At 40.5% G+C, this 22,602-nt stretch overlaps 1 protein-coding gene and 1 long non-coding RNA gene across 3 annotated transcripts in view; one reads left to right on the top strand and one right to left on the bottom strand.

Moving 5' to 3' along the window:
- Positions 1–1,908: 1,908 nt before the first annotated feature.
- Positions 1,909–22,602, bottom strand: part of IPO5 (importin 5) — a 34,292-nt gene continuing 13,598 nt past the window's right edge. For both annotated transcript variants that reach the window (XM_081198302.1, XM_081198303.1), the window contains exons 10-26: positions 20,547–20,653; positions 19,425–19,549; positions 19,255–19,344; positions 19,001–19,174; positions 18,679–18,897; positions 16,540–16,623; positions 15,100–15,232; positions 14,898–15,019; positions 14,289–14,385; positions 12,335–12,507; positions 10,968–11,079; positions 10,331–10,386; positions 7,099–7,221; positions 6,274–6,493; positions 5,868–6,096; positions 4,333–4,474; positions 1,909–2,638 (exon numbers count right to left, since the gene is read on the bottom strand). In XM_081198302.1, coding sequence (XP_081054428.1) covers positions 2,552–2,638; positions 4,333–4,474; positions 5,868–6,096; positions 6,274–6,493; positions 7,099–7,221; positions 10,331–10,386; positions 10,968–11,079; positions 12,335–12,507; positions 14,289–14,385; positions 14,898–15,019; positions 15,100–15,232; positions 16,540–16,623; positions 18,679–18,897; positions 19,001–19,174; positions 19,255–19,344; positions 19,425–19,549; positions 20,547–20,653 — 2,293 coding nt within the window. In that variant the 3' untranslated portion in view covers positions 1,909–2,551. The remainder of the gene's footprint in view (positions 2,639–4,332; positions 4,475–5,867; positions 6,097–6,273; positions 6,494–7,098; positions 7,222–10,330; positions 10,387–10,967; positions 11,080–12,334; positions 12,508–14,288; positions 14,386–14,897; positions 15,020–15,099; positions 15,233–16,539; positions 16,624–18,678; positions 18,898–19,000; positions 19,175–19,254; positions 19,345–19,424; positions 19,550–20,546; positions 20,654–22,602) is intronic.
- LOC308589513 lies at positions 12,494–14,096 on the top strand. The gene is made up of 3 exons (XR_014009340.1): positions 12,494–12,552; positions 12,814–13,667; positions 13,812–14,096. It is a non-coding gene; the product is annotated as an uncharacterized lncRNA (long non-coding RNA).

Raw genomic sequence — 22,602 nt, 5'->3', positions numbered from 1 at the left:
ATCAGAAATGATTACCATTATATGGAACATACAGCATTATGAACGGATATTTGGATCAGAGAATGCTTCATTGAAATAGTCTCCTCACATTATTCAATCCCTGTATATACTGGGTCAGGCTTATTTGTGTCGTGTTTTGAGCAATTCAAGGTGTTTCACTCAGTGTTCCATACAAGTCAAAATTGGGGAAAGGTGCTTCACCGTGAATTTGTATTGTAAGCCAGATGCATGTACCAGAACATGGGAGTTGCATGAAAGTACAGGAACTTGAGGACCACTTTGAGAATTTTTGAAGAAACTATGATGTTATAAGACACACAAAAAGCAGGACAGCACCATGACACTTCCTTATGAACCTATAGCAGACAGATTTTCAATACTCCAGATTATGCTCCAAGTAGACAGCATAGAATATTTAAATGCTTTGTTGTGCACCAATATTTTTGCAGTGAGATTTAAGTGCAATATTAAAGAACAGGGTTCAAATATAATATGGCAATTTCTGCAACCTTTTCCCATATAAGTTTGGGAATTCATTTTTAGTGAAAGAAAATCATAATGCTGAAGCAAGCCATAGCTATGATATTCTTGCTTCCTGTGTAGTCCCAACATTTAAGATGACAGGCAGTGCTGATCACGTTGGTACTTTGTGCCATAAAGAATCAATCCATTTTCCTCTCCATAACTTAATCTGCAGCAGCATTTGAGCAGAAGTATGGATATAAAGATTTCTGTATGGTGTAAAATACAGACAGTTAAAACAAAAAATCCACTGTTGTAGCCAAAGCCTAGCAGCACTGTCTATTCCAGAGAAGAATGAATGAGAGGTGGGTTGAACCACCCAAAGCTCAGAATTTCATGTGTTTACACAGATGGGAAGTAGCTCCATTCTGGAACTTTTAGTGACATTACAATGCAATCTGCATGGCTCCATGAAGGAGTTGGCATGAAGGCAAAAAGTAGCTATTGCATGCATATATATATATATATATATATATATACACACATACCAAGTGGCAACAGCCTGAAGAAACTATGCAGGAGAGATGCTCAAAATGAACAATTATTTTAAAATATAGTCCAAAACAGAAGATGGAGGTGAAACTTGTTTCTTTTGTTAGAAATAAGCCTTTTCCTTCCTCAAAAGCACAGGGATGAAATAGAAACATTTCTCTTTCATCATGGTACCAGATGATTAACCATGAACTAGAAAAGTCCATTCTTCAGGCCTTGACAAAAACAAGTACTGTGAATTTTTAACTTAAAATATATTGTGGCATGAGTTTTTGTAGGTTAGACACACCTTCTAGATTCTATGTTACTGTAGTCCCTTTATGTAGTGTTTCAACTTTTCAGCTTCAGTTGTCAAAGTCAGATTGAATTCATTTACAGTGCAATCATATGTGTGCTTACTTAGAAGTAAGTCCCAGTGGTTTTGAGTCAAGCATAGCTCTTTCCTGTTCCTTGGGGCACCATAGAACAAAATCAAATACTTAAACACTGAAGATCTCATATTAAAAAGGCCCATAATGAAGCACTTTGCAGAACAGTGCTTAAGTCACATCCCCCCTATCAAAACATGTCACCAATTCCATTTTGAAATGAAGCTTTGTATGTGTGCTGATTTACAAAGACCGGGCAATTCTATTCAGCGATCATTCTGTTGCTAAAATGCACAGCTCAGAAAATATGGAATCAGGTCAAAACAAGCAAACAGAAAGACATATGGAGAACATGAAAGTACACTAAGAAGTGGATTCTTAAATCTCTACACACGGAAATACGAAGACTGAAAAAACATGATTACAGACCAAGCATTCTGAGCGTGACATGTTGTACTTGGAAAAGTAAACAATTATTTCCACTGAAGGCAAACGAGACCACACAGCACTGGACTTTTACACAAGCTTTGATTGTATTTCAATGTCATTTATTGAAGGAGTGGATGAGATACTGTCAGACATGCCAAAGACACTTCACATTCAAGGGCTGAGAGCTCAATGGCCTTCTTCATTGAGTCGCTACACAAGCCTGTTTCAGAGAACTGAATGCGATATCGATGAAGTCTTCATGCTCGATGTTGCCATCAGTTTATAGTCTCTTAATCTACTTGGTTTGGTGGGCAGAAGGGTGTTTCCTACCCTACAAAAATACTCACACTCCAATACATGTTAACACTAGAGGGTAAAAATGCCTGTAATCTGTTATAATGGGTGTCTACTGAATACCTGGTCTTAAAAGCTGTCTTAATTAAGTTTATGCTTAATGGAAATTCAACTTGTTTCCCTTTCACCATCATGTGGTTGGTTCATACCATTAGAAAAATACTCTTCAGTGCTACTGCAGGTTTTACAGGGAGCGCCTTCAGTGCTGATGGGTAGAAATTCATTGCAACACCATTTGAAACCGTTTCTTCCTGCTGCCACTGCTTGTAGGTTGCAGAATGGCCTACATGCACTACAGTTTTCTCTCTTAAAAACAAAACAAAGAAACCTAAACCGAAGGGTAAATGTTTATTTGGAGTTTTCTTGTGGATGATAATTAAGGCCCTTTACGCAGAGTTCAGGAGCTCCTGTATGGCTGCCTGCTGTTCTGCATTGAGCTGAGATATGCATTCTGTCCACAAACCTCCAGAAGTCTACAGAATGAAGGAAAAATAGTGGGTAAGTTAAACATGCATATTAATAGGTACCCAGTAGGAGCTTTAGAAGACATCCCTGCACACAAAATCTTTCCCACTCTTAAAAACCTTCAACTTCATTTTGCTAAGTGTGCTCAGGTGTGTGGAGGTAAGACAACATTAAAAAGTTTAAAATGAGTGGACTGGAACACAACAGGTAAAAAGTACTCAATACAGCTAAAATAATAAGCACTGCTAACATTCTTTTAGAGTTTCACGTTCTTCTGGAACAGGAACAGAATCAGAGGCTCTCTAGAAGATGCTACTGGATTTCAGATTCCATTAATCCCAGCCAGCATGCCCAGTAATTAAGGAGCATGTGAGTTGGAATTCAACAACATCTGGAGGGCCACAGATTCCCCATCTCTGTTCTAGAGAAAGTATATGGTGATTCTTAGACACAAGACTGGGAAGACAAGGAATAAATTAACCAGAGTAAGAAGGACAAAACCACAGCAAAAATGTGGCAAGCTGCTTTCCAGAACCTCTCTTTCCTTTGGTTTTTGCTGAATCGCAAGATCTGAAATTTTATTCGTCTTATCTTCTCCCAGGAGAGTAGATTATGCTTTATAACTCTACTAAGACGTGTGCATTCCTTCTACTATTTGCTGCCTGTAAATTGTGTTTATATGCCACACAAATCTGAGCAAGCTCTGGGCCACTGGACGGTGGCTATCATTCAAAATGAAATGTCTTCCAGTCAGAGATACTGCCACTTTTGAGGGAAATGTTATAATTCTGACAAGTGACAAAATAACGTTACACATCAGCCTGGTTTGCATGCCATGGTAAGCTGGCATATGGCTTACCATGACAGCTTGCCATCTGCTTTGCTCCTCTCTGAACTTTTTAGGTTAGTGCAGAACAGCGGCTAAGTCACGGTTTGGCTCAGCATATCATCCCAGTTTACAATTGTGGTTATTATTATTATTAATTATCCACCTTTCACTCTTAGGGTCCCTTGGCAAAGTCACAACATTAAAACACAATATTCAAAAGAGTTTAAAGCAACTTAGTCACAAAAATAAGGTGGGTTTTAAAATTTCACCCCCAAGTGTCGAATGCCAAGGTAAAGAAGTGTGTCAATAATAATAATAATAATAATAATAATAATAATAATAATAATAATAATATAATACCCCGCCCATCTGACTGGGTTTCCCCAGCCACTCTGGGCAGCTCCCAACAGAATATTAAAACACGATAAAAGATCAAACTTAAAAAACTTCCCTAAACAGGGCTGCCTTCAGATGTCTTTTAAAAGTCAGATAGTTGTTTATTTCTTTGACAGGGAGGGTGCCACTACCAAGAAGGCCCTCTGTCTGGTTCCCTGTAACTTCGCTTCTCGCAGTGAGAAAACCGCCAGGCTGGACGATGGGGGTGGAGACACTCCTTTAGGTATACTGGGCCAAGGCTGTTTAGGGCTTTAAAGGTCAGCACCAACACTTTGAATTGTGCTTGGAAACATAAGAGCTCTTTGCTAAGAGCTCTTCTCTTAAACCATCACCTATAACCACAGGAGAAACCCTGACATACTTGCTGTACTGGAAAGCACCTGTGATCTCCCTGAGAGCTCACACATTTGTGCTAAGCCAGGGTTTGGATTGGCGAGATGTGAAAATGCAGACATGAAAATATAAATTTGCATTTACCTGCACTTGCCGAACTACGTTAGCCAGTCGTTTGGTGCACGGATCTCCACGCTTCATAGCTTCGTTCATTTCACCATCCGCAATTATACTGAATATTTTGGGCAGATTAGAATTGTTGGGGCCCAAAACAATGGGATGATTACTGTTGGGAAGGCAAAAGAAAATTAAAATTAGCTAGCATCAACACTATAAAGGTTTCTAGGTACACAACACAACAGCTTTAATGGAGAGTATTATATTAAAATTCCAGGTTGCCATGATTGGTGTCCTAAACATTTTCTGTTCTTCCCTCCTCCTTTTTCTGCTTCTGTCTTATTTTCTAGCACACCATGGAATCTCCCTAGTTTGCCCTTCCTTTTTTCCACCAGAAAGCATCTTTTCTGTGGTGGGCTCATCTGAGATCAGGTACTCCCTAGGAGTTATTTTCTGCAGATGCTGCAACACAGTAAGTGAAAGTGGATGTTATTTTCTAAACATATTCAGGATTTTGATCTCTGGATGAAGGAAACGAACTAATCTAAACTGGGTTAACTACTCTAAATTTCATCTACCTTATTAGGACTACCAAAAGAGTGTAATAAATGTGCAATAAACATTTGAGGCAGGTTTGTTCCCGTTGATATCCAGCAACACATTAAACTATCACTCTTTACAGATGTTCCATAAGGATCTACCATGTTGTACTAATATTTATTATGCTACATACGCATACAACATAAACTCAAGATAACAGATATATGTAATATGTTGTGTGTGGGATTATTAACCTGGTAACAGGGTCAAATATGTTAATTGGCAGCTTATTTTTTTAATAGTAACTTTATGTGAAGCCCCTCTAGGAAACTCTTTTCTGCTGTACATTTTTAAACTTTAAACCGTATTTTTCGCTCTATAGGACGTACTTTCCCCCTCCAAAAATGAAGGGGAAATGTGTGTGCGTCCTATGGGACGAATGCAGGCTTTCGCTGAAGCCTGGAGAGTGAGAGGGGTCGGTGCGCACCGACCCCTCTCACTCTCCAGGCTTCAGGAAGCTATCCCCCCAGCCCGGCAAGCTCCCAGAGTGATAGCGAAACTGCGCACAGCTTCGGCATCGCTCTGGGACCCGTTCTGGGGGCTGGGGAAGCTCGGGCTTCCCCCGCCCCAGCCCCGCACCTGGGGGGGAAAAATAAATTTCCCTCCCTTTATTTCCCCCCTCCCAAATCTAGGTGCGTCCTATGGGCTGGTGCGTCCTATAGGGCGAAAAATACGGTAAGTATTCTGGAAGCTGAACGCCCAGCGCGGCTTCCGCTTGAGTGCAGGAAGCTCCTGCAGCCAATTGGAAGCTGCGCCTTGGTTTTTGAACCATTTTGGGAGTCGAATGGACTCCCGGAACTGATTAAGTTTGAGAACCAAGGTACCGCTGTATATGGAAACTGAAATAAAATCTAAAAATGTAATGCCTAAAAATAAAAATCATGGCCAAATGTTACACTTCACGCACACACATGTAGAAATCAGTCTTAACCTTTATGGCTCAAGCAGCATTTTCTTCTTACCTCTCTATTAGGTCACACAAATAATTGAAAGTATGAACAGCTTCTTCTTTGTCTTCATGCAGTGGCAGCCATGATAACCAATGAGGCAGCACTTCTTCAACATTTATACAGTCAGGCTTAAACTTCATGATCTTCCCAACTGCTGAAATGCAGTTTTCTGTTGCGTTGATATTTTCTTTGGTTTTGGCATCTGCTGATTGAATAACTCTCACCAGCAATGGAAGGGCCTCTGGTAATGCCAATATTTTTGGTGGAGAAAAAAAACACACTGCATTATAATACTTGAATTTTTTTGGCAAAATTACACTTTCAAGTAGAGCTGTCAAATTGGCAGCCTACAGGCCTGAACAGAAGGTTACATATGCAAAAGATAAAATATGTGCCAGATAAATAGCATGTAAGATACCTGTGCAGAAAGGCCGATAATTGTCCCCGCCAAATTGTGCCATGACGCCAATACCATATGCAGCTGCTTGTCTAACCTCTGGGCTGTTGTCACATATTGACTGTAGCATTGGTCTCAAGAAGTATTCTGCATATTTGAATGAGGATGGGCTGCAGTGTTCTATGACATCATCAAAAATGCATAAACCCCACTGCCTGTCTGGCCATGGCCTATGTGGGCACTGTAAAGGGGGTAAAAAACCACATAATCAGCGTTCCTTCCACCTATTTGAAGGTTGTCCCTTGTCCTCCCACCTCATTACATCTAGAGCAGCTAGAATACCACTTCTTTAGAAACCCAGATTGCCCTAGATTCCTAATCTACTAGTATTATTTAGTATTTGCCCAGCCCTAAAGCATTGAAGAGGTTTCATATACATATTTTGAAGGCTTATGGGGTCCATCACCCCACAGCAGTTTGACAATTAATTGCTTCTTGAGAAAAACTAAAGTACCATCTCACTGTAAATATGCCAACACTATTTACAAAACAAAAGCCTATCTTCACTGCTCCAAGTTACTCTTTACCCTTAATATTTTGCTACCCTCTTGTTGCAGTGTTTATGTCTCTGTGCAAATGCATATACCAGCATTACATTTAGTGTCAAGGGAAAAGCTGCAAAGAATTATAGCCAATAAGCTATTTAAATAATTTCTTATAAATGTTGTACCTAAGCATCATTGTACAAGGAGACTTCCGTGACCCATCCTCCCATAGCTGACAATATTAATTTGAGGGTCCTCTGTGCCATTCTAAATAAGCCTTGAGGAGCTCCAGGATACTTACAATTAAGTTGACAATTTGTGGTAGTAGCTGTTCAAACCATGGTAACACCTTTGACTTGTAGCTGCTGAATATTGAGTGCAAAATATCTGACACTTTAGTCAGAATGTAGACATCGCTGTCGTGCTGATAAAGGGGGGGAAAAGCAAGGGAATCAGTATCTACCATTTGGATGATGGATCTTAACATTTTTTACAATTTCAGGGTGGTATGCAATGCTGTCTGCCCACTTACACAATAGGACTTCTGCAGCTCCACAGGGTACCCCTTCCCCCAAATATCTGCTTGAAGGTTTATCTACTTGATGGAGCAGATTAGGGGGCTGTAGGGGGAGGTGAGGAAGAAGCCCTGTTGCATGGCCACATGCCTGCTCATGCTTTCACCATCAGACTAGAACTTGGTATTTTCCTAGCAGTGCCATCTTATGGAAATGGCAGGGAGAAGAGAAAATTCTAAGCTAAACGGTACTATATCACTCATTTTATCTAGGTCAGTGTTAGTTTTTTCTTCTTCTCTCCCACCCTCAACCGACCCTGTTTCTCACAGTTAACACTATTTGCTATAGCCCTTTCCCCCACTCACACAGCTACTTCCTATAGCCAGCCATCTGCATTTTCCTACACTGAAGCCCAAGCCCAAGATGTTTGATTTCCTTGCTTCCACAAGGGGTCGCTGAGCTTCTACAAATGCTTAAACTGCAATATAGTAAGCTGCCCTCCAAAGAATGGTAATTGGTATAATCTTGCCAAATGGGAAGGAAGATCTTGCTACACATCAGGTGCAATTGTGAAAAAGTGTCATCTGTATTCACCCTTCCTCCCCTCACATTAAAACAACTGCCATTTCCTAGGTGATCTCACCAATTCTTTTCAATCCCAGGGCATGGCTGGGAGGCGAAGAACGCATCTACTGTAACCAACAATATGCATACTCATGAACCAGCCAGGACCTGAAATTCAGTCACTGCTTATATAGTGATACTAATATTTTAGAACTGACTGCCTTGATTCCGATACCTACTGCTTAATAAGACCAGTTAGGCTTTCCATGAGCAAATAAAAGTATCTGCATCAGTTTGTCCAAACATGAGAAGAATTTAAACTACAGCTGAATATTAATCTTGCAGAATGCTTGCCCAAAATGTGACTAAGTATCCTTCTTTGAAATTAGCTGAATGTCTATCCAATGAACCTTCCAGACCTCAGTGAAGGCTTGACCAATGTAAAGGAAGGCTGATGGTACTTGTTCTGGTTTTTTAAGGTTTGTGACTCGAACCCTAGCCCTTCCAGCACAGACAGTCCCTCATCCATCAGAAGAAAATGGGGGGAAAGGGAACAGCCCTTAGAAAGAAAAGGCCAGGACAGCTCCTACCAGCAGCTTTACATTGGAAACCAATGAAATGAAGAAAAAGAAAACAGCCAAATGAATATTCACTTGGGAATTTCTTTCAGAGACCACTCTGCAAGATGGGTTATACTCCTATCAAAGTTGTTTATTATTTTGCATTTACACACTAGTGTGCTAGCATTTTGAAATACTAAAAAACTGATCAAGACTGCATCTAACACCTGCTTTGGAAGAACTCACCTGGAAAACACTGGGTTAACTCTGCCCCCCCCCATTACATAACCCCAATCCCAGTTCAGCTAAGAAATCTGTAGAACCACCGATTGAGGCAGAACAGCACAAGCTGCCCCCTCACCCAAAAGCAGTGCCATTACTGTACCCTTTCACGACAACTCCCTGGGCCACGGAAAACAAAGACCCAACAAGTGCTTTTTGGAAGGGAATAAATGTACCTTGACAAAACCAAGGCAAGCATTATGAAGGAGAGCCCTGCAGATATTGTGCACAGAATTAAACTTGGAAATAAATATCATGGTCCTAGGCATGCCTTAATCCACCATGATAAAGATATCAACGTTTCTGTCATATTAATCCACAACCAGAAAGTAATTCAACATCTGATCTGAAACAACTTGTCATGGACTTCCAGCACAACCTTATGCATGCTTACTCAGAAGTAAACCCTACATCTTACTAAGAAGTCCCCTAAAATAGTTGCTGTTGGCAGGGCTGCAGGGGCAGTATTTGTCTGAAACTTGGTTTCTAAGACTGCTTACAGCAATGTATAATAAAAACTAAATGTAATATTTTAATGGATACCAGATAGTTGCCACAAAGATGGGGATGCTGCGACCGCTGTAAGATATCAAGCAAATTGTGGTTGCCAGATCCAGAATCTCATCCTTAACATGCATCCCAAGGCAAGGGATATTAGCCCTCTCCCTCAGGGTTACATTTCAAGACGGAGAGGCAACGCACCCTGATAGCCTAACCCAATTACAGGGACATTCATCTGTTCAAAGCTAGAGAGGAGTCTTGGGCTGTGTTTTGGTGCAGAGGCGTTCCAAAGTGCATCAGAAACACAGCGACTCCGCAGGAAGGCTGGGCTTTATTAATTTGCTTCTGAGTCTCTGAGGCAAAAACAAGCTATGCTTCTTCCAACCTTGAAGTCACTGGAATTGTGCAGCACTTTGGAGGTGCTTTGAGTGCTTCCAGGGTGCTGCACCAACAGTGGGGATGATTCCCCATCCCTATTCTCCAGCTCTTGAAACTGGGAGGAAGCCTGGTGCCTATCACCCTTGCCAGATGATAGTACAATACTTGCCATGACAAGTGGGATTGTGGAACCCTGGGCACCAGTTCTCCAGGACTGGGCCCCAAGGAACAGTATCAGGAAGAGATGGCCATGTTCATGTGTGTGGTTGTGTACCGTCAATTTCCTGTCCTAAGCACTGGCTCCATCAAGTCCGGGCCAGTCCTACACAGTTCCCAACATGATCTGGATGTTTCTGTAGATTCAAGATCATTGCTAGGTTTAGAGTCCTACTGAAAGAAACAGCCTGTGATCTACTGCTATAGAAGATGTTTGGATGCATGCCAGAAGGATGGTATGTTCCCCAAAACAGTCTCCCATCAATAGTTACTCCACAATCTACTTTCTTCCAGCATGTTGTGGAGTGGCACCTGAGAGAATCTAGAAAGTTTGTCTCCTTTGCACTGCCTACCCAAGACTATTAGGTATTTACTTGATAGAAGCTTCCCAAAGAACATGAAAATTATCTGCAAATCGGGCATGAGGAAAGGCGATAGCACCATTTCATACTGTTACGTAATATGAAATGGCTTCTAAGAATATTCTGTTTGTGAAGACAACCAAGAGAAGACTTACTTCATCTTGCAGTGACTCTTCAACTTGCTCATCGTAATCTTCATCTTGCCTTTTCACTAATTAAAAAGCAAATTGTTAATGTATTAGCATGGCTGCTTTCAGAAATGTTCAGGCTTGCTGCAAGAAGAAAGCTGTAGAAAAGGAGCAGAGGGCAATTATTTGGTAGATCAACCCAAGGGACGGGAGATTTGCTCTAAAAGGGATAGAAGGACCCTTGGATGATGACGTGCAGGAATAAATGGCAACCTATCCCGAGACAAGTTAAGGTAGTTTCATGTTTCTAGAATGAATTTTAATTGTTCTTATTCAGCTTGGAAATTCTGAATATTCAGCAGCATATTAAATATATGTTTATATATTAAGTATATAATCATACTAAAACAAGAAAAAAGCTGTATCAAGCTTTACTAAAAAATATTGCTGTAGCTACTGAGATAGATATAGAATTATCATATTGTTTAAGGAATTTAGTGCTTTCGTGGGCTGGCACTTGACAACAGTGTTTATCAATAGTATAGGGGGTGGTTCATCATACATATTACTTATTTACCTCTTTTTTGTGAACCAGTTAGTTAAATTTAGAAGCTGTGCCTTGAGAAGTATTTGGATGACATTAAGCACCCTTAATTAAGCTTACCTTGCCTTAATTCTTGATTTTTAAAGTGCTCTTCTAGCTTTCCTTTCAATATTCCCCCAAGTTCTTCAAAGTGTTCATTGTTAAGGCAGCCATCTCCCATTACTTCAATACACTAATGAAATAAAAGTTCATCAGCTTGAAAAATGATGTTCAAACAATTTCAAGTAACACTTTCCAAAACACTCTCTATATAATAATATAAATAACTAATCATATTCTTTACATCCCACCTTTCCTCCAAAGAACTCCAGCTGGTATACTTGCTTCTCCCTACTTCATTTTATTGGCTATATTACAAACTTTGTGTAAAATATTAATAGTATGAGTTTTAAATAAATTAAATTTCCCTTTTATTGCTTTTAGATTATGAACAAACATTGCCACAGGCACAATCTTAGAAAAGTCATTCCTTCTTGTGAAAGAATTGTCTTCTCAAAGATTACCCGCTATGATTGTGGTCTTTTTAAAGTACTTGCATAAAAATAAATTTTAAATCAATCAATCCCCAATAGGGACTTTCCATGCGCTAATCTAATCACTTAAATTGCAAACTAAATAAATATCTAAATCTACCTAATTTGGATTACCAGTTTTTAATGCAAGGCTAGATAGGTTTACCGGTATATTCTTGTACAGTAAGAAAACATACAGTTTTTGTTCACTAACCATTTAAACTTTAACAACCTTTCGCTGTTGCATCAGTTTTGTAAGAAAACTAGCAAGTTTGTTTGACAATTTGATGTCTTTCAAAAGAAATTCACAAACAAAATAATCTCAATCGCAAGGCACCTAAAGTCGATTGCTTAATATACTCTGCTTCACAATGCTAATACTGCTCTGCCTTTGCACAAAAATTCTCAGACAATAACTGTATTCTTGGTTTGAAAGATTGGGAATATATAAGGATCTCCAGGTCAGTGGCGTAGCGTGGGGGGTGCAGGGGGGGCCGGTCGCACCGGGCGCAACATCTGGGGGTTAGGGTTAGGGGGCGCAAATCCACGGGTTAGGGGGCGCAAATTACTTGCCTTGCCCCGGGTGCTGACAACCCACGCTACGCCACTGCTCCAGGTTCATCCTTCCCTCTTCCCTTCGTCTCCGTTAGAGACAAATAGAACTTTTTACTTTTAGTTAGTGCTTAGTGCTTTGCTACAAAAGGTGAATATTTCTAATTGCTTCTTGTAAGGAGGGGGAGTGTGAGCCTAAGGCTTATAGTTACTTTCACCTGCTTGTCCAAATTCAGATAAAACCTGAGCACTAGGACAATATGAAAATTATTAATTTAAATTCTCTTTTATTTCTCCTTACTGAAAATATAACATTTTCTATTCAGAGACAGGAAAGGTAGCTCATGCAAATTTAAATATTACCTTGGCAAAAGAATGCATTATTTCTGACAGTACATCTGAGTCAGGTTCTGTCCCTATGGCCTTGATAAGGGCATCACACATAAAATGCCACATCTGGGTGAGGTATTCTGGGCCACGAACTCTTGCACATTCCAGGAGCAAAGGCATAGATTCTGCAGCTGCCACACGAACACGTTGAATTCATTAAGGTAAATGACTGCCAAACATTATTTTTTCCAGTGTCAGACAACCACCAACCATATACCATATTTTTCGCTCTATAAGACACACCAGACCACAAGATGCACCTAGTTTTTGGAGAAGGAAAACAAGAAAAAAAATATTCTGAATCCCAGAAGCCAGAAGAGCAAGAGGGATCGCTGCACAGCGAAAGCAGTGATCCCTCTTGCTGTTCTGGCTTCTGGGATAGCTGCGCAGCCTGCATTCGCTCCATAAGACGCACACACATTTCCCTTACTTTTTAGGAGGGAAAAAGTGAGTCTTTTAAAGCAAAAAATACGGTAGTTTCCTTCTTGAGGCTATGATCGAATCCCACTTTCCCCAGTTCAGAATCCTAGGACGTGATTTTAAATTACAATTAAGCATAAAACATTATATATCTGTTACAATTTGATTCCACTCAACAAAGTAAAAAACAAACGAAGTATAGCACATTTTTAAAAATCTGGGTAAACAATATTGATTCCTGGATTACATTTTGGACAACATGGAAGGATAAATGGTATAGTGCTTAGCAATTTTACATTTGAAAAGGTGTTTAAATATTGCCTATCCTTTCAAAATGAAGGTAAATTAGTAATACACCTCCACATAATGTTCAAAACTGGTGGTGTGATCCTTCAGTGTTGCCTTAACTGAATATAGGCCTTTGCATCATTGAAGCTAAATTAGAATCCTATACACCAGGGTGTGGATAACCCCCCCCCCCCCCTTGAGGACCACAACCCTTTTGGTGAAATTTGTTTAGGCTGCATGTCAACACTGGGCGAGACTCAGAACCACTCACTCACAAACTCCCTCCCTCTTACATACAACCCCCTCTTCCCAGCCTAAACAATTAGGATTAAAAATTAGTTTCCACCAGCACAAGCTGTTTTTGAGCCCAACTACTATATGTGGAGAGGAATTTTGTGTGTGCGCGTGTGTGTGTGCGCGCGCGTGTATGTATGCTACAGTGCAGGGAGAAAGGAGATTTAACTCTTCCTTTCTCAGCTGTGATGCTCCTCCTTAAAATCATTCCCATGTGGCAATCAGGCTTACAAAAGTTCCCACTGGTGGCATGAATGGAAGTAGTTATTTTGGAGGCTGTAGGCTGGGTGGGGAGATTCTATAGGTCAGTGTTCCCCAACCTTGGGCCTCCAGCTGTTTTTGGACTACAACTCCCATCATCCCTCGTTAGCAAGACCAGTGGTCAAGGATGATGGGAATTGTAGTCCAAAAACAGCTGGAGGCCCAAGGTTGGGGAACACTGCTATAGGTCACGTTCAGTTTGTAAGCTGGAGATTCCCCATCCCTAAATATGGAAAGCAAGGCAGAATTATGCACATTTGCCACGGAAAAGCCTTAAAGAAGAGGGGTACCATTCTACCAGCCCTTTTAAGTGTCTTAATATGCTGATTCTGTAGGAGTTCTATCCTGCCTCAATGACAAGATCTTGCAGCTCTTCCAAATAGCTTACAGCAGTGGTTCCCAACTGGTGGTCCATGGATGCTGGGGTGGTGGTGGTTCGTAGCACCATTCACACTACAAAGCCTACCACAGAGATATCAATTTTTTGAAAATGGGGGGGGGGGGGTCCATGGCGCTTGGCTTTTGAAAAGCAGGGGGTTCCAGTACTTAGCAAACTGGGAACCTCTGGCTTACGGGATGACATCAAAGTACTTGTGAACATTTTGCAGGTTATAATATTAAAACTTCACAGGGCATTTACAGACACATTCTCGTAAAAGGATATCATCATGGAAATAGAATTTTAACAAAGGAACCATCAGTTTTACAACTTGCTCTGTGTACTCCACAAATCCTTCTTTCAGCTCTTTGGCATAGCAAACCTAAAACAAAAAAATGTAAGCAATTTAGAAAAGGAATACTGCTGTGCAATTATTAAATGACCACCAGGTATATTGAGAAACAATTAAGCAAACAGGAAAACTACACCTACAAAGATAAAGGAAAATGGGACGCTCTTGTGTCGCTTGTGATAAGTTGGTGCACTTTGTCTGATTAATTCATTCCTACACGTCTTTGACTTTACAGAACAATTAAATCTTTTAACAACAATAACATTCCACAAGTGTTATCTAGTCTGTCCATACCCTTCCTTCACTAAAGTTGGTCCCACTTTCTCTTCTCTATTCCCAAGGGCAAATGCTCCCTATTATTAATAGCGTGAAAGAGCCTACTGAGTCACCAGGCTATTCCACCCTTCTTGCTACACCCTCCTAAATTTTAATTGCCCATGAGCCAAATTCAGCTCCTGAGCTGCAGTCTACTCCAGCTTCTGGGCCTCCATACTGCTGAATACTGATTTCAGTTCAAACCGTGTGGTCAAAATAGTACCCACCAACATCTGGCACGCAGTTGCTTTTTCTTCAAGGCCTGCAGTCTTGATACCAAAACTCTGCTGGTCACCCAGATTTACAAATTCCCAGCCATCATCGTCACTCATGTTCTCCATATCTTGTGCTATCGAGAGAGAAAACGATTAGGAGAGCTGTGCCCTTCCTTACAGCTAATTTAAGAATGGAATAAGTCTCAGAACTTACTGTCAAGGAGAGCCACTTCGGGCTTAATTGATGCAGTTTTCATTAAAGGACCCATCACAACAGGGAGGTACTGCTGGAATTCCTTTCCAAGGATCTTGCACATTCTAGCCCATGCAGAAATCATATACGATATCTGAAAATTAATAGCCTTAGTTTACTTCTCTTTTCTGCAAGAATACTTTCTTAAAGGTTGCATTACTGCCTGTGCTGAGCAAAAATCAAACCCATCTTAAAAATTAAGTCGTTCAGATGCATCACATTGAAGTTAGGAATTATTTTCTACAGGCAACAGCTGAGCAGTAATCCTTAGCATTTCAAAACTGTAGTTTTGAAGATTTCTAGGGGGAGCCTTCTAAGTCCCCATACTGCAGATAGGGGGGAGGCTGAAAAAGAATAGCTTGCCCAAGGCCATCTAGTAAGCTCATGGGCAGAGGTACGATGAGAAGGGAACATTTCATCTGGGTAGCCAAAAGCCACTCTCCCATTAGATAACAAAAACTGCAATCAGCTGGAGCCACAACACTCAGCAAGATATTAAAAAGTCAAAACTTTTGACTCCAGTCAAAAGTGGTTTCTGAATACTGCATTGATAAAGATGTAGGAAAGTACCACAGAACTGCACCACACCAGTGTTATAAACAAAGCACATTCCTTATCTGGCTTCCCCAGTGAATCCTATTTTCTGTATACGAACTGTCCCTATAGGCAAGGAATGTGACTATAGGAAAAAGTGACTCCAGAGAGCAGTGGGACAAGTGCAGAATGCAGAAGCTACTGCAGATTGGAACTCACAAATCACCCAGTAAAATTATGAATGGGGTTGGAGAAAGGTCTCAGATTTTTTCCCATCTCATCTCCGCTCTATCACACAATGACCCTTTAGCTAGTTTGGTATAAAGCTAGCATTAGTTCCGCAGCTTTTCCCTTCTCCAAATACAACCAACTGGAAAAAGGCAGATTTGGGCCACTTACGTACAGTGAAATCTCGAACCAAGCTAAAACTAAAACCAAGTCACATTGCCACAGAAACCTTTTAATCTACAGATCCTACTAAAAATGCATGTGGCATCAGAAATTTTGGCCAAAGTATGGATCAGCTTTCTAAACAGCCACCGCCCTGACAACAGGCATGAGATACTCTAGTACAGTGGTGCCTCGCAAGACGAAAATAATTCGTTCCGCGAGTCTTTTCGTCTTGCAATGTTTTTCGTCTTGCGAAGCACGGTCCGTTGCAACTGCGCCTCTTCAAGCGGCTTTAAGAAAAAAGCGCAAGACGTTTTCGTCTTGCGAAGCAAGCCCATAGGGAAATTCGTCTAGCGAAGCAATGCAAAACCGAAAAACCCTTTCGTCTAGCAAGTTTTTCGTCTTGCGAGGCATTCGTCTTGCGGGGCACCACTGTAATAAGGTGCTTTCAAAGGTAAAAGTAATGCTTTGACATACCTGAGGGTCATCATCTTCCAGGTCATTGAAGTCAGTCTGTGTTTTCAGCAAGAGCTGCATCACATCTGATGCATCCTGCATGAACTATAAATAGGAAGAACCAAGAAATCATGTCAGGGTGGCTAAATAGTTATTTTCTAAGTAAAAAGCTTAATACTTTTGAAAGGATACTCATGGTTTTAAACTGGTTTCAATCAAAGAATGCAAGAACAGTGCAATGAAGTTATGAACATTTGAAGTGACACCGAAAGCAGTGAAACCAAGTGCATTCAGATGCTGCTTGCTGCTAACTTATATATTCATTCAAAATTTCAGAAAAGAATTGTAGTGCCAGATGGAAACATCTTATGTAATCCAACAGTTATGTAATCCAAACACCTGCACAAATGCAACAGTCGCCACACCAAAGCAGCTTGAATGGATTACACTTCAAGACAATAGTTTCTTATAAGAGACCAGAAAGGATATGAGAGCACCACAGTAGTGTTGCAAATAAACATGGGTTCACCATCCATATTAAACTGGAGAGTCCAGATCAGCTACAGAAATCTGACACCACAGGGAAGAAACAGCATCTATCTAGTTGGCCTCTAAGAACCTACTTCATTTAGAATGCTAGCTTTAGATTAGTCATTTAGGCTATCTTAAAAACCCTGGAAATCCCAGGAGAAAATGTGAGTTCATGAGTTATTACAGAGAGAGCCTACTACATACTGAAATACAGCAGAGAACAATAGTCAAACACATAAAACAACCAAATTTATTTTCAGTTTGTGTGTTGAACCAAAGATGAACTGTTACAGAAGCTCTGCTAATGCCATCTTGGTAGTCAAGATAACTCTACAATTAATTGGTACTTGTTGTAGCAATGAGCTCATAGATTGCTTATATTCACTTGCTTTGATATAAACTAATTGGCTTGCTTTGATGTTATCCTTATCGGTGGGCTTCGGATCCTGGGCTCTAAGCCCAGAAAGGGGAACTATCTGTAATAGTTGGGTATTTGCCACCTATGCCCTCACCTGGGAAGGGGGAGCAATGGGAGATCCTGGGCAGCATGATGCATGTTCTTTTGTTTATAAAGAATGTGGGCACTTTTGCTTAGGTGCAGACAAGTCATCTAGCTGTGGACTCCATCCCATGTCTGCAAAGGCTAGGAGAACTGGCAGGCTGATAAGAAAGTTACAGACCTATAGCTAAATAAAGAATTAGAAGGGGTCATTCAGATGTCTTGGGCAGGGCTGCCTCCTGACACCAGTGTTGCTGCTGCTCGCTAGGACAGGGGTGAGATTTTGGGCTGAAAAGGCACACAGAGAGAGCTGTCAGTGCCTCCACACAACCCTTACTCTGATGCATGACAGTGATGCCAGTTTCGGGAGTGTGGCTTCACAGCACCGCCTCACCATGCCAGCTGCTCCTGGCTTGAATACAATACTGTTCACTACACAATGAAAGAGCCAGAGGATGACTTGGGCTCATGGAATCACTCCCTCCCCACTCCTGCTGTGTGACTGAGGACGAATTTGGGAGCTTTTACATCTTTTCAGTTAACCATGGTTTGTTGCATCAGCTATCAGCTGCTAACACCAACTATGGGCAGTTTGAAACAAGACAATTTCAAACCATAGTTTCTGAAGCTGGCTTTCTTAAATAACATTGTTTTAAGCGCATGCAGTGGTTTACAGTACATAGGAAACTGTGGTTACATAAAAAATAGACCAAAAGCTTCAAGAACCTTCTCCTAGAGGGGAGCACGTGAGCTTCGGGCTGATCATGTTGCACTAAGACAGGGGTACAAAACTTTTTGAGGGCTGGAGGTCACAATACACAACTGAAAAACTGGGAGGGCGCCACTATTGAGAACGCCCTCTGCCTGGTTCCCTGTAACCCTGTAGTATTAATAGTCAGCATATATTAATAACACAAGAGCTTGCCACATCAGGTCAATGGCCCATAGAGTACAGTATCCTGCTCTCATAATAACAAACCCGATGCCTATGGGAAGCCCAAAAGCAGTATCTGACCGCAACAGCACTCTACCCCCTTGTGATTCCCAGCTGCTGGTATTCTGGGATATTTGAGCACACAAAGCCATTTCCCATGAAAACACAGGTGCTTATTTAATTCTTATCAACTTACCTTTTCTTTACCTACTGCAAGGCCAATTAAGCTGATGCATTCTATGGTTTTCCCTCTCAAGAGTCTAAGTTCCTTCTGCACAGCATTCTCAACAATGTGTTTAAGAGAAGGCATAAATAAATCATAGTATGGAACAAACTTTTCTTCTGCTGTATCAGCAACTGATGCAATGGATGTAACGACCTGTTCCAGAACCAACTTAGTGCCTTTTTCAATCAGCTGTTGGGAGAAAAAACATTTTAAAAAAAGTCATGAAATCTCAAAGCAGGATTTTAGTCAAACCAATTCTGCTTTCAAACCATCCTCCAGTTGATTGTCTTACCTCCTGCAATTTTAATACCATAGTGGAATGAAGATGCTTCACTAAGTTATCTAAGTAAGGAATAAGCAGTGATTTGGGACAGTCTTCAGTGAAGTTGATCAGAGCAGCAGCTGCATGAGCCTGAACTCGCTGATTGCCTTGGTCTTCCATAGTCTGCAGAAGAGCTGCAATTACCTACAACACAGATGGCTACTGTGAGTGAACTGTCTCAGAATGAATTTGGCTGATACTGAATTACATAGCTTTCTACTTGCCTTCTCATGGAATTTTTTCTGGAAGCCTGGTGCAAAGTCTGTAGCCATCTGGCCAATTGCATTGCAAGCTGCATATCTTACTCTTGGGTGCTGAAATATTTAGCTTTGATTAATAAATTCATAAAAGAATCAAATGCAAACTTTGAAGAAGGCAAGTGCTTTAAACTTACAGGGTCCTGAAGAAAAAGCAAAACCAGGTTAACTATTTCATTCAGAATCCCCTCCATCTGTTGGTGACAGCCTTCGCCAATAGCTGAGAGAGCCATCAAGCCAGCATGTCTACACTTCCAGTCAGCTGCATTGAAAGATATTGAATAGAAGCAATATTGTTTAGTAAAAAGCATACAGAAACTAGGAATATATTTTTACACATAACATGAGTCTCTTCAAGCCAATTTCAGTGGCTCGCTCTCTTATTCTAAGCTGTGAATACAACCTTCATCCTTTCTCTCTCAAGCTGCACATTGTGGTTTGAGATTCTGGTTAGTAAGCTGATATTAAGGAACCAAGGTCTGCCATATCAAAAGCCACAAGCAATGTGAATTGGGAAAGGGGAGCACATGCTTCCTCCAGTGGTTTAAAAACAGATTTTTTTTTTCCTTTCCAGAGGTCAAGTGCTCTGCTTTTAGCAGTATTTCCCCCTCCACAGATTTCAAAGTATATTCTTGTAAATGAAGATCAGCTGTTATAGCAACTTCCGATGGACTTTGAAAGCTGTCAATCACATGTCATAATTATGACATCAGGTAACAGATTGGTGGTCTTGCCCACAAGTTGAAAGTTAGCTCACAGGAGCCGGGAAAAGTACGGATTTGACTCGGTCTACTTCTCCACACCTGCATTACAGCAAAGGTTAGGATGCAAGGCAGGCAGATGAAATCCTACTACCCATTTATTTGTTTGGACAAATAAGGAGAATGACACATTGATACTCCTGTTCACACACTTGGGACACTCCTTGAATTGGAGGAAGGGTTTACAGTCACAATGAAGAACAATCCTGGATTGCAGAACAGAATCAATCCTGATGAATCCGTTCCCAGAACCTTTAAATATTAGGAAAAATTAATAACACTCTCCTCCTACAAGCAATAACTGCACAAGAAGCTCCTACTAAAGATCACTCAGAACTGTTGCTGAAAGAACAAATTGCACCTTGCCACTGGCTTCAAAGTTACTTAAGCCTGTCTTTGATGACATTTTTCACTTGTTTTAACAGCTCAGCACCAGAAGCATTACCACTGATTAGCATGTTGTAACATCTGCCTTGAGTCCAAAATTAAATTACTTACGATTCTGAAGCATTTGCATAATATGTTCTTTTATCATAGGCAGGACAAGTTTTCCACCAAGGCCACAAGCCATTCTGTCCAACGCACTCTCACCAGCAACAGCATTGCTAAAGTAAGTTTGTAAAAAAATTAAAACCTGTAAGTCAAAATTTAGGATAATAGCCAATGCATTGCATCCAACTAAGTCATACTCAAAGCAGACCCTATGAAATCAATGGGCTTGCAATTTAGCCTTGACTGACTTTAATCTGCCAATTTCAATGCAATCTCCTCCAAGAATGACTTAACTGGTTCCAACCCAATAAATTAAGTACTCAGTTGTATTCCTTCAGACATGCTTCCTAGTATTTTTGGTTTCTCGGGAAAACAATGTGTACTTTATCCATTAGATGCAAAGGTATTCAGAGGCACAGCTTTCATGACACATTTTAAAATTCAAATTGATTTTGCATTAAACCCACTTTTGTTTTTAATATAAATTCATCAAGACATTTAACATGCTGAATTTTATATTTCATACTGGGAGATGGGCTACGCCCCCAAAGTCAGCATATAAATAATAAAAATTGGCTTCTGGTTTCAGATGATGGCATAGTCACATACTCTTCAGTTACTCCTGCAATTGTGGGCTTAAACATAGCCTGATAATTACACAAACTGAACCAGTGGACTGAAAGCAGGTGATTATTTTTCAAAGAGTGATTTTCTGTGAGATGATGGCATCTAAAACTCAAGTGCATCTGCCACGAACCTGAAGGCCCCTGCCTCTCACCAGGCTGCAATGACAGTGGGAATTGAAGATTCTAGAATCATAGAATTGTAGAGCTGGAGGGGACCACAAGGGTCATCTAGTTCAACCCCCTGCAATGCAGGAATCTTTTGCCCAACATGGGGCTTGGACCCACAACCCTGAGTTCAAGCGTCTCATGATCTAATGACTGACCTATTCCAATAATGTCAATTCTCAAAAAGATGGCTGGACAATAAAAGCTATAAATGCCTATTAAAGAATCTGTTGCTCAGCTTCATGATTCTGTACAGAGCACTGCAGCTAGGCTTGATCAAGCAGAATCCAGAATGTCTAAATTGGACGACAGTGCAGCTGCATATGACACATTAATGGCGGCACTACAAAAATCTGCTTATGTGATGATGGCTAGAATGCTTCAACTTGAAAGGGGCACACAAAAATGCAATATGGATTCTTCGTATTCTGGCCAAAAGTAAGATCAGCCAGTTAAGTTCATCGAAAATGTTTTATGAAAGATATTGGCATTACCTGAATATTATCAACTTGGTAGAGATATTATTATCAACTTGGCTCACCAGATATCAGCCCTCTCTTTACAGGTTACTGATAAACTTTGCCAATTTATTGATTTTTTTAATTATTATTTTTTTCATTTTAAGTTAGAGAGTTTCTGCTGCAATGTGCCAGAAGGGGGGAACTTCGGTGAGGAATGAAACAGCATAATATTATGCTATTTGCAGATTGCACAAAAGAGACTCTAATCAACAGAGATTTTTAATGAAGCATGGCAACAGGAAATTATTTACTTGGTAAGTTTCCCTGATACTTTTTGCTTTTGTATAGGTGATCAGCAACATTCATTTTTCGTCCCAGTACAAAGCAGAGGAACAACACATCATTGGAATAAATCCAACACTGGATGCAGAGTGAAATGTTCCAGTGCTTTAAGGCCTTCTCTTCTGCTATCGCTGCTGGACTGGAGATACTAATTTGAAGTGATTAAGGCTTATCTTCATTGCGAAGGAGTACGTGGCATTAAAATGTGATGTGACTGAGGACATTCCTCCAACTTATATCTGTGGCCTTTTTATTATGCTCTTACAGATTGTTGCATATTATTAATGTTTGTATTCCTTTTTAAAAAATGATACTTTATTATGAAATAAAATAAATAAGAGAAAAAATTGGGTAAACAAAGAAAAGGTTCACTGCCATTATCTCAAAACAAAGTATATTCTCAAGGGACTACAGAATGAATTAGATGCTACAACAAAAACCGACCTGATACAGAAAAAATACAGAACA

The sequence above is a fragment of the Podarcis bocagei genome (genome assembly GCF_964188305.1).
Source record: "Podarcis bocagei genome assembly, chromosome: 6".
Taxonomy (NCBI): domain Eukaryota; kingdom Metazoa; phylum Chordata; class Lepidosauria; order Squamata; family Lacertidae; genus Podarcis; species Podarcis bocagei.
Note: the sequence above shows the minus strand (reverse complement) of the source record. Positions and strands in the feature narration are given on the sequence as shown.